General features: G+C 45.3%; 1 protein-coding gene across 1 annotated transcript in view; it reads right to left on the reverse strand.

Annotated features, from left to right (window-relative positions):
- Positions 1-12,783, reverse strand: part of RELN (reelin) — a 581,586-nt gene that overhangs the window by 47,048 nt on the left and 521,755 nt on the right. Inside the window, exons 47-49 of the mRNA XM_062213575.1 lie at positions 6,165-6,305; positions 4,845-5,022; positions 2,285-2,478 (exon numbers count right to left, since the gene is read on the reverse strand). Coding sequence (XP_062069559.1) covers positions 2,285-2,478; positions 4,845-5,022; positions 6,165-6,305 — 513 coding nt within the window. The remainder of the gene's footprint in view (positions 1-2,284; positions 2,479-4,844; positions 5,023-6,164; positions 6,306-12,783) is intronic.

Here is a 12,783-nt window from a genome sequence, read left to right on the forward strand (position 1 = left end):
AGTTTTTTGCACCAAAGTAAACTTATCTTTTAGTTATAGTCCCATGAACTTATTACAAGTTAGATTTATTTGAAAAGCAGAGAGAGAGAGAAAGAGAGAGGGAGAGAGAGGGAGGAAGAGAGAAAGAGAGAGAGTGAAACAGACAGACAGACAGAAAGATATTTTTCATCATCTGTTTCACTCCCCAAATAGCTATAATAGCCAGGGCTGGGCCAGGCCAAAGCCAGGAGCTACAAACTCCATTCTGGTCTCCCACATGGGTGGCAGGGGCGCAAGGGCCTGGGCCATCTTCTGCTGCCTTCCCAGGTGCATTAGAAAGAACCTGGATCAGAAGCAGAGTAGCTTGGACTGGAACTGGCACTCCAACATGGGACGATGGTGTCTCATGTGATGGTTAACCTGCTGTGCCACAATACTGGCCCCTCAAATTTTTTTTACCTTAAAAAATACTCATGTTTCGATTCCATTTGTATGAACTTTTGAAGCACCCTAATATGTGTCCTGTTAGAAAGCATCCTTACGGGCAGGCAGCAGAGGCTAGTGTTGTCATACAGCAGATTAAGCTGCTGCTTGGGATGCCAGCATCATGTATTGGAGTGCTGGTTTGAGTCCAGGCTGCTCCACTTCCATTCCAGCTCCCAGCTAATGTGCCTTGGAAAGTAGCAGAGGAAGGCACCAGTGTGGATGACAAGGCTGGAATTTCTGGATCCCTTGCTTTGGCCTGGCTCAGCCCCGGCTTATTGTAGGCATTTGGGTAGTGAGCCCGCAGATGGAAGACTGATCCCTCGCTTTCTCTCTGTCACTCTGAGTGAGCCCGCAGATAGAAGACTGATCCCTCGCTTTCTCTCTGTCACTCTGCCCTTCAAATAAACATGTGCATCTTTAAAAAAGGGGAGAGCTAGCACATGTTTCTTGCCCCATCCTTCTTCCTGCTGGCTGGCATGGGGAAGGGTTGGTTACCCTTTCAGACTGTGAGATGGAAGTTGCAAGGTGAGTGTGGAAGAACAAGTCAGAAGGAACCAGGGTCTGGGTCTCTGATGCTTGCGAAGCCACTCAGGCAGTCCTGGACTACTGATTGTGAGGTCAGATTTACGAGAGAGAGAGAGAGAGGAAGAAGGAGAGAGAGAGAGAGAGAGAGAGAGAGAGAGAGACAGAGAGAGAGAGAGAGAGAGAAAGAAAGAGAGAAAGTTTTGTGGATGCTCTTTTGGGTTTTCTGTCATTTACAGCTAAACCTGTTCTTAACTATACATATTGAACTAAATGATCATTAATAAGATTCTTTTTATTTTACCCACATTTACACCTGTACCTGGCTTGTCACAAACCAAAGATTATCCATGTTGCTTGATTTGGTTATATGCCCATTCTTACCATTTCTTTTCTCTAGTGATCTCTCTCTCTCTCTCTAATTAGTCACATTGATTGTGTTTGGCCTCCCACTTTAAAATGACCCATGTGGGATGTGTATTAGCCCCAGCAGTGACAATGTCAGTTTGGACACTTGCATCCTATATCAGAGTGCCTAGGATCAAGTCCTGGCTCCATTCACAACCAGCTTCTTGCTAACATGTGCCCTGGAGGGTATCAGATGCCTCCAGTAGTTGGGTCCCTGCTACTCACATGGGAGGCCTGGATTGAGTTCCTGATTCCTAGCTTTGGTCTGCCCCAGCCCTGGCCATTGCAGCCATCTGGGGAGTAAACCAGTGTATGGAAGTTCTCTGTCTATAAAATGAAATAAAATAAAACAATTAAAAATTCCTGCATAATTTTTATTCAAGATCTTTAAATAAGAGGCTTTGTGCTTGCTTTGGCAGCACATATACTAAAATAAGAGGTTTTAAGATAGACTCCAGGCCTCTTCAGGGTATTTCTATTTTACTGTATATGTTGGTTTTCTAGCTCCAAATTTTCTAGAACTGAGAAAACACTATATAAACAAATAAATATTTGCATTTCTGTTTCTCCTTTCCCAAAGTGATACTGAAATAATTATCATATGCTCATTCGTTTCTGTGGGTGCTTGCATGGGGTTTATTCATTGCTGGTGTTGTAAACAGCACATCTCATTTGATTCTGGGATGTGAAAACTAACTGTTCTTCGGATAAAATTCAAACCATCTATTTATGTAGCTCGTAAACCTATTTTCACATTGATCCCAGAGGGAACCTGTGCTGATGAGTAAGGCAGAGAGCTCTTCAGCCCCCTGTGATGGGTTTGCTGGCCAGCCTTACCCAGCACCTTTGCTCCACAGGTTAGCTGTTGCAGACAAAGCAGAATACCAACCCGGGTTTACTGTACTGGTCATAGAAGATCTCCATCAGTAGGTTCCAGGTAATGCCTCCGTTGACAGAATATTCCAGAAGAACACCTTGGTTACGGTTGTTGGGTGTAATCAAGCACCCGTACATGAAGTAGAACTGGATGAACTCAGCACTGGTGAGGTTGAGATCCACAGTGACTAACAACCGACTACAACCCTAGGGATGAGGAACAGAACACAACACACATACAGAAACAGAGAACAGGAATACTTATAGATTATAGATTGAAAACTGATTATGGATTAAACATTGTCTTTGGTTTCCATCCCTTCTATATTTCTTTTGTAATCCAAGTCCCATGGAACTGAGGCACTGACTTTCTTATCTCTTCTCTAGGTGTGCTAGCTCCTAAAATGGTGCCCAGTGCACGCCAGTATCCAAAAATTATCTACAGAACTTTGAAATTTCAGTATTCAAGACTTATAAGGACAATGTATTCTAAGGGGACTTTCTTCTACTTTTTATAAGCAAAATAAGAACAAGATGAAAGAAACTGTTCTGTTTGTTTTTTAATTAAACTATTTGCTTGCAATCCTTGGCATTCATTACATTCTTAACCAGATGTCAGCTATTAATTGGATAGCAAGTTCAGATCACAATTTTAATACAAAAGTTTCAAATAACCACATCTGAAACTTTCAGTATAATTAGAGATAATAGCCATAATTTTTAAAATTTAAGCTTTTATAGATTTTAACGTCATTGATATAAATTCAGTAGTTATATTGATAAGTAGATATTTATTAGTTGAACATAATTGGGAAATCAGGCCCCTTAAGAATTCCCACTAAGCTAGGAAGAGTAACTTTTTATTTTAAATTCTAAAAAAGTTTTATTTATTGATTTATTTGAAAGGCAGAGAGAGAGAGAGAGAGATATTTTCTGTCTGCTGGTTCACTCCCTAGATGCCCACACTGCAGCTGGGGCTGTGTCAGGCTGAAGCCAGGAGCCAGGGATTCCATCAGATTCTCCCAGGTGACTGGCAAGGGACCCAAGCACTTGGGTCATCATCCACTGCCTTCCCAGGCATACTAGTAGGAAGCTAAGGCAGGACTGGATGTTAGGTACTCAGATATGGGATGTGGTGTCCCACACAGCAGCTTAACCCCCTGTACCACCCCAGGAAGAATATCTTGAACATTGCATTTTTACTGTTGATTACAGAAATCACAAATGGTAGGGCTGGCATTATGGTGAAGCAACACCAGCACCATAGGGGTGCTGGTTCAAGTTCTGGCTGCTCCATTTCCTATCCAGCTCCCTGCTAATGCTCCTGGGGAAGCAGAGGAAGATGGCTCAAGTGCTTGGGCACCTGCACCCATGGGGGAGGCCCAGAAGAAGCACTTGGCTCCTGGCTTCAGCCTGGCCCAGCCCTGGCTATCGCAGCCATATGGGAAGTGAATCAGCAGAGGGAAGACTTTATCTCTCTCTTTAAATATGCTTTTCAAATAAACAAATAAATAAAAAAAAAAAAGAAGAAGAAAGAAGTCCTAAATGGTGAGTGTCCTCCTGTTACGCTTGGACTAGATCCTGACTATAAGTAACACACTTTAGGGGCAGGTGTTTAGAGCAGTGGGAACAGATTGCTTGGGACACCTGCAACCTGGACAAGAGTGACTGTGTTCTGGTTCTGTCTGTGTTCCCAATTCCAGCTGCCTGCAAATGTTCACAAAGTTCGGTCCCTGCCAACCATCTGGGAGATGCAGATTGAGTTCTTGGCTCCTGGGTTCAGCCTGGCCCACTGCTGCCTGTTGTGGGCATTTGATAAGTGAACCAGCAGATGGGAGATTTCTGTCTCCCTGCCTATAAAATAAGTAATAAATAAAAAGCACTACACTTCATTGGCACAAATACAAACCCTAAGATAGGCTATGGTAGAAAAATAAAAAGTCGATCATGAATTTGTGGATTTTAAAATCTGCCTTTTTAACCTTGGCATTGGAGGAATTTTATTTTTAGACAAAGTCATCTTTAGCAGCAACGCAGAGTGACTGTAAAGCTTCCCAAACAAAATTCCTAACATTGCTGCTGTTATCCACAGAATAATATGTTACACATACAAATGTCTGCTAATTACTGCCAAGTGTTATTTAAAAAATAATTTGTAGAAAGGATTAATTGTTTGTGACAAATTCAAGATCCATTCTAGCTCATTTTCCAGGTTTTTGGCTCCTTAAATTCAAACCAGAGCTCTGCCCAGATGAAGGGCCCGTGCACTGTGCATGCATTCTCTACCAGGATGCCAGTTCATTTAAATCCTTTCTAAATGTGTATTTAAACATGCCCAGTGCTAACATTGCCCTGCATAATTAAATTGTTTCAAATGATTTGTGGCAGGAAAACACTGGGAATAATTAGTATCTTCTGCTTTGTATACAGTTGCAAGTTCAGATCGGGGTTGCGCATTTCGGGCCCCCAGTCCTGCATCATCTCCTGCTTGCTCATTAAACTTCAAAAGAGACTCAGCTACCTGGGGGTGCTTAGAGGGTGCAGCAGTGAAGAACCAACAGCCAAACACTCACCCCGCTGAAGTGGAGAGCCATTCCCGAAGCCACAGCTCCGCACACCGTGCTCAGCTTCCCTCCGTTCACAGTCAGCCAGTTCTGGTTGGAAGGAGCCCGATTGAAGTTGTCTTTGAGTTGCGTTGGAAGCGGGGTCTCTGGCTCATCGCAGTACAGGCCACCCCACTGCTCATCACAGCTGGTGGAGAGAAAGAGAAAAGGCAGAGCCAACATCAAACAAAGCTCCCCCAAGTGTGACCTCAAATTAGCAAAGCCCACTCTGTCTTGTAGCCCAGGAGGTGGGAGGTTACTGAGGTTCACAGAACCGGTCAGAATTCACCTGCTGTCCTCTCAGGGCCTTGGGTCAGAATGAAGCAGTGAATGAATTACCCCTGTCTTTCTTAAAGTGGCAACTTGGGGTTACAGGTGGAGAGACAGAAGCATTGTCAAAGAATTTACGAAAGCCTTGTCTCTACCCAGCATAGTTCTGCATGGCTGAAAAACATTCGGAGCTACCAAACTAAGCTGGAAGGTCCTAAGAAACTGGCCTTTCTTAACAGGCTCTGGGCCAATTAGGAACCCAAGGGTCTGGGTTTTAACTACAAAACACACTCTGGATAGTAATGGTTACCTCCAAGCAAAGTACTGTTCAGGGGGAGAGGGGATCCGAATGCAGGATGGGGGGGCTCAGGTGGATGGGCTGGAATCGCCATTCAAAGAGGACTTCCCTGGCATGTGGAGGTTAGTGGAGAAGGGACTACGAATTCTTTGTTGACAGTTTGGCTCATCAAATGGTGTAATCTTTGCAAATACACATAGATGCTTATAGCACGCACACACATGCATGCATACACACAGTTTATTTAGATTCTTCCAAAGGTGTTAGGCTCTCTAAGAGTAATAAACTAGGCTTCTCCATCACACACACCTGGGAAATTGATCAGACCTTTATGTTCATTCTTAGGTAAGCAACATGGGAATGCCAGCTACATTGTAACACATGCGTGTCACAGTGAGGAAACATACTTAGGCTGTATATTACTGTTGGTGAGAACATACTGAACTCTTCTGATGGATTTTTCCAGGCTCACAGAAACACAAAAGGAAATCAATCCAGTCCATCATAATTGAACACGCTCCTGACAAGTGAGCTCTTCCTAATCCCCAAGCAAGCATGAAGACAGGATACTGCTCACCTCCACACTTACTCAGGATCGTATTTCAGGAAAAACGTACACCCTACGGTAGCTGGGGAGGGACTGACAACCAGTTCCTGAACAGCTTCCTAGATGGAATGTGAATCAGCAGCTTTGATCGGGGGAGGGAAAAAAATCTACTTACACACAGTTTCCCTGGATGCATCTTCCGTGGCCACTGCACATGTCTACACAGCCGTCCCCGATATAGACATTATCTATTGCCCACGTCTGCTGCTTGTCGAAGGGAGCCGGCTGGTGCCAACGGAAACGAGTGGCTTGGGACCTTGGGAGAAGCAGAGCATCACAGTGAAGGCCATGCGGGAAGGAGAATGTGTTCTGGGATGCAGGGATCAGTGTGTGGAGGAGGGTAACACAAAAGCACGTCATTCCTCCTCCTGTTCTGAAAAGAATGCTGCTGCTGTTGCGATAATCTACGCAAGATTTTGGCTAACAAAATCAAGCCAATAGGACTACAGCAGCTTGAGCATCATGCATTTTGGCCGAGTGGTTTTTCTGAGTGATATAAAAACCGACCACATTGGAAACTAACACTAATGCTAAAACCAGAGGCCTTAGGGGGGATGATGGCCCCCACCTCCCAATTCTGTGTGACCCCAGGGATGCTTGCTTATAATGTGCAGAGTAGGACAAGATGCTCGTCACTGTGCATTTGACTTGAGCAAAGAATACGAGCTGGTTGTCAGCTTCCCACTTGGCAGACGCTTGTGCAGTGGGCACACTGATCTACCTCACGTGGCACTCCTGAGAACTCTCCCAGCAAAAGCCTTAGAGTTGGTATGAGGGCAAAGCAGAAGATGAACCCCGAGGTAACTGGATAGAAACTAGAGAGAGGGTTATAAATGAGACCAGACTCATTTCACATAGATTTAAAAGTGATATAAAGACCCAAACAGTGGTTCTCCCCTCCAGAAGCAGAAATCTGTTCGCTCATTCGCCCTGTTTTGGAGGAGGTCTTGTTCAGAAACACAAACAAACATATGTTTTGAGAGACACTAGATGGCAGTAAAACCCAGACGGTGCCCAAGGCTCAAGTGGCTTACATGCAGAAAGGCTCTCCGAGGTGATCATCTGTGTTGATGGATCTCCATACGTTCTGTCACTAAGAGACCATAATCATCGGAGGAACAGAGACTGTAGGCAGGACATCAGAATGGAGAACAGCAAAGACTGTATTTTCTCATGAAAATATTTATGTAAATTTTAGAAAACAGAACAGAAATGGAGTGCCATCTCCACTTTGCAGATAAGTACTTTAGTCTGATACAGATCCTCAGAGCTTCTGCACACAGCTGCTGTCTCCTCGGCACTGGCTCCCCAGCTCCCACGTGGCCCATCAGCAGTCATCCCTGCCTAACACCCTCCCTTTGGCATTTACCTTCAACCTCAAGACCTCTGATTGAAAAAAAAAGGAAGGAAGACTGGCATTGTGGTGCAGTGTGTTAAGTTGCTGCCTGTGATGCTGGCAACCTGTATGGACGCCGGTTTGAGTCCAGGCTGTTCCACCTCCAATCCAGCTCCCTGCCAATGGCCTAGGAAAGTAGCAGAAGATGGCCCAGGTGCTTGGGTCCCTGTCCTGTACTCATGTTGGGGCTCAGATGGAGTTCCAGGCTGCTGGTTTCGGCCTGGCTCAGCCCTCAAATGTGTCCATTTGAGGAGTGAACCAGCAGAAGGAAGATCTCTCTTTCTCTCTCTCTGTAACTCTTTCAAATAAATAAATAAATAAATAAATAAATAAATAAATACCTTTTTTAAAAAAATACATCAAAACACCTCTCTTAGGTCTCCAAGGCTCTGGCAGAACTGGGCCCTCTCCTCTCCTCCTCCATCCTGGCCACTCATCTCTGGAGCATGGCATCTCAGTTCCCAAAGCACAACAGACTCTCTCTCTCTCTTTCTGCCCACCCTGATTTCTGGTAAGCTCTATGTGTATTTCTGGTCTCCGAGGAAATGTCAGGTTCTCATATAGACATTGTCTTCCAGATCCCTTTTAAAAAGATATTCCTTTCATGTTATTTTCCCTCATAGCAAAGTATTCTCTTTCTTTCATAGTGTTTGTCACAGAGAGCCATGCACTGACTTGCACACATGCTTGATGCACGTCTGTCTCCTGCCCAGATCAGAGATTTATACAGGAGCCGGTGGCTTGCTGATCACAGCCTGTGTTTAACCCTAAGCTGGGCAACCACTCAGTGGAGAGATTGCACAGAGGATGTAGGAGCCAGACCACGCTGGGGTGCTGACAGCCACAAGGTTAGGGGATCTCTAACCCTGACCTCTGTTTGGGAGACCTCTGGCATCCTACAGGAGAGAACATAGAGGGAGGTCATGTGAAGAATGTCCTAAAGCCAGAGCCAGCCGACAGAAGGCAAAGATAAGCCAGGGGCTGGAATTTCTAACTCTGGCACTAACAAGGTCTGCCTGTTGTGAGTAACTTAATACACACAACGACAGCATTAAATTAGATAATTTTGAAGGCCCTCTCTTAGAGGTGATGATCTTAAATTTTAGATATTTATTTGAGAGAGAGAGAGAGAGAGAGATCTCCCATCTGCTGGTTCACTCTCCAAATGCCCACAACAGGCAGGACTGGGCCAGGCCAAAGCCAGGAGCCCAAAACTCAACCTAGGTGTTCCATGTAGGTGGCAGGGACCCAAGCACGTGAGCCATCACCTGCTATTTCCCAAGGTGCACTTTAGCAGGCAGCTGGAATTAGGAGTGGAGTTGGAACTGGAACCCAGGTGCTCTGCTTTGGGATGCAGGTATCCTGAGTGAGGTATCGACCACTGCACAAAATGCCTACCCCTGGAGATGATGATAAAATCCAGTAACAATAAGTCTGTGAAACAAGGATCTCACAACTCTGTGCTAGTATTTTATAAGAAGGGGGAACATCCCCTGGAAGGGGAAGAGCTGGAATAGAAGTTCAGAACGAGAGTCTGGAAGTTGACTTCAACCTCTCTGTCTTTCAGCAAGACTCCTTATTCCCAGCCCTGTTGCAGCTGCACCATGCGACAGGGTCCAAATCACTTATGTTTATGTGCTGACACTTTCCCATCTGCAGAACTGCAAAGACACCACTTCCTGCCTCACAAGGGTGTTGTGAAAATTAATTAGTTCATGTTTACCAAGACCTACGAGTGTCTCGGCAAAGGTCCCTCCGCAAGTGCCATCACTTATCCTGAAGGTTCCCTATATTGATGGCCACCACCAGCTGCTCCTTCTCAGAGCTGGGGGTGGGGCAGACGGCCCCAGAGCACATTCTCACTTTTCCATATCCTTGAAGCCTCCTCCGTTGCTTCTTTTCTGAATGTATACCAGCTCCTCCCCATCTCCAGCACACGGTAGGTATGACATTGAGTTTGTTCCATAAATGTTACTGCCAAAGGTATTGGCCCCCTGCGGCCTCCACAGCTTTTTGTATATTTGATACACTCAGTAGACTGCTGTCTTCAGGATGACTGTCTGCTCTGAAGTTGTCATTGTCATCATCACCATCAGGAGAAAGAGCCCCTTGAGAGGACCCATCCATGATTGTTTTAATCTTTTCGATCTTCCCTGTACTCCCAGAGAGACATGGAAAATATGCCGGCCCAGAAAATACAGCCCAACTCTCCCACTCCGCCAATGAAGACAGATGAGCTCCCCTGACCTGACTCATACAGTTTCCAGAGCAAAGCTAAGGAAGCCAAGGATCTCTTGTCTTTTTCTTCCTTTGCATTCCAATGAGGTAAAGCTTTCAAAACTCTATCACAACCTCTACAACATTACCCCACCCTTACAGGTACCCATGACTAGGACCAGTGGTGCAGCCATGGAAGGTTGCTGTGGTGTGCACACAAGCCTATTTACCCTGACTTTTCAAAGTCATGCTCACAGGTGAACCCTTGACCTTGTGTGTTTGAACAAGAGGTTCTGTAACATGTGGGTCTTTTCAAACTGTGTCTAGTATTTGCCTTTTTATCCTAAGCCCTTCTGTAAAAGGTAATGTAAAATTTTAAAATGTAAAATTTAGCATACAATTTTTCCCCATTAGCCTACTTCTCTGTATCAGAAAACAGTACAGAATATTCCAAAGAAGATACATAAATGGCCCACAAGCACATGGTAAGATGTTCAATATCATTAGTCAGTAGAGAAACAGGAATAAAAATGACAATTAGAGACAAGCTCACACCTCTGAGGATGGCTACAGTCAAACAGACAGACAATGACAAGTGTTGGAGAGGATGTAGAGAAACCGGGTTTTGTACGTTGCTGGTAGGAATGTAAAATGGGGCAGCCTCTGTGGTATCGGGTTGTAAATTTCTCAAATATTGCCTGTAGTTACTACTGTATCCAGGAGTTCCACATCTAGGTTTATACCTAAGGGAACTGGGAATAAGCATCCACAGAAAACTCACCCACGAATATTCACAGCAGCATAAAAGGTGGAAAGAAACCAAGTGTCCATCGACTGATGAACAGGTCAATCAAACCCAGTACATCCATGGCTTGGGACACTGTTCAGCGGGACGCAGGAATGGAGGCCTGATACGTACTACAGTGCAGATGATGCCTGATGTTAACTTGAAGAAGTCAGTCATAAAATGCGTTCTGTGATTCCATATATACGTAATGTCCAGAATAGGCAAATACAGAACTGAATGAGTTGTTGCCTAGGGCTGGGGCACAGTGGGGTCGGGGCTGCAGCTGGGAACATCTGTTAATGGGTGCAGAACTTCTTTTAAGGAGACAAAATAGATTGTGGTGATGGTTTTGCATTCCTTTGAGTTTTTAGATGTTGACTAAAAAATCATTGAATGGGGTACCTCAAATGGGAGAATTGTTTGGTATATGAATTATATCTCCATAAAACCCTTATAAAATTTATTTATTCATTTGAGAGAGAGGGAGAAAGGGAGGGCTGGAGGGAGGGAGAGAGAGACAGAGAGACAGACACCAAGGGAGTTCCCATATGCTGATTCACTAGCTAAATGTTCACAACAGCTAGGGGTCAGCCAAGACCAAAGTTGGGAGCCAGGAACTCAATCCAGATTTCTCACATGGGTAATAGGAACCCAATCACTTCAGCCATCACCACTGACTCTCAGGAACCACATCAGCAGGAAGCTGGAATCAGAAGCCAGAGCTGGGTGTTGAACCCAGGCACTCTGATGTGGGATGCAGGCATCGTAAGCACCAGGCCAAATGCCTGCCCGCCCTCCCTCACTCCCTCCCTCCCTTTCTTCTTTTATTTTTTCAAGTGATGAATATTAACAACCTACAAAGGCTACTGGTAAAATGCAAAGTTTCTTCAAGAGTTCTAATCCTCAAATCAACTGAATTCCTTCGTTTATCCAAGCAGAAAGGGGGTCTTCTGGGGGGCTAATGTATTGGCGGAATGAAGTCCAGGTGAGCCTGCACCTGTGCAGAGGTGCACTGAGAGGAACTAAGTGAGAGGAAGAAACAAACGTCAGAGGCACAGCCTTGACTTTTTCTGGCATGGACAAGGTTAACATACAAAGGCAGAGTGGCCGGATCTTCAGCACACTGCTACCTCCCGAAGCCATGCTTTATTAAAGCAGAGTGCTCTTAGAATAGCGGGCATGCCCTGTAACTGAGGGTGGAGTGACAGCCTCTTCCAGGAGCAGCCTTTCTCAACTGTGTGCAGAGTTGATTACAGAACTGCACATTAACCCCAGGCTTATGGTACAGCACTTGTAGACAAACGCACCCAACCACATATTTCCCCATCGCGTTCACACTTCCTGTCCGTGGTGACTGACAGAGATTCTGTTTCTGGTGTTCCTGTTCTTCTTCTTCTTTTTTTTTTTTTTTTGACAGGCAGAGTGGCCAGTGAGAGAGAGTGGACAGTGAGAGAGAGAGAGAGAGGGAGAGAAAGGTCTTCCTTTTGCTGTTGGTTCACCCTCCAATGGCCGCCACGGTAGCGCGCTGTAGCCGGCGCACCGCGCTGATCCGATGGCAGGAGCCAGGTGCTTCTCCTGGTCTCCCATGGGGTGCAGAGCCCAAGCACTTGGGCCATCCTCCACTGCACTCCCTGGCCACAGCAGAGAGCTGGCCTGGAAGAGGGGCAACCGGGACAGGATCGGTGCCCCGACCGGGACTAGAACCCGGTGTGCCGGCGCCGCAAGGCGGAGGATTAGCCTAGTGAGCCGCGGCGCCGGCCTGGTGTTCCTGTTCTTAATCTCTCAGATGAGACTTGGGTGCTGTCAGCAAGAAAACTGAGGTGGCCTGGCTCACGGCTCCCAGGACAAGGGTCCTGTAATTTCCCCCAAGAATGGTTACAGATCTCAGCATGGAGCTGAACTGAAGAGAGCTCACGAGTCATGTGTTCATGATTCACAGACAGGAGCTGGAGAAAAAGCAAGCTCTGGAAGGCAGGCATGGGGTTGGGTGCCAACAAACTCACAGGAAAACCTTCTTTTGCCAATTACAAATCAGAGAATGGCTGTCACTTTAACAAAAATTATAATTTTTTTATTTTCTGAATGATAGAGATCATTATTTTCAACACATACTAACAAAGATGGAAAATCCAAACCTTTTAACAAATCAAATGGCCAACCAATAATCAATTAATTAAATGAGTTATTACATATAATGGAATGTAAGTAGGTAATAAATGTTCAGTAAGCATGAGGCTACATTTCCATATTTATCAAGTCCCTTCCACCCGACCAAGACTTCTCAAATTGTCCAAGACCAACAGAGAGAGTATTTTCTATCTTTCATTTAAATAG

This window comes from Lepus europaeus, chromosome 1 (genome assembly GCF_033115175.1).
Source record: "Lepus europaeus isolate LE1 chromosome 1, mLepTim1.pri, whole genome shotgun sequence".
Lineage (NCBI taxonomy): Eukaryota > Metazoa > Chordata > Mammalia > Lagomorpha > Leporidae > Lepus > Lepus europaeus.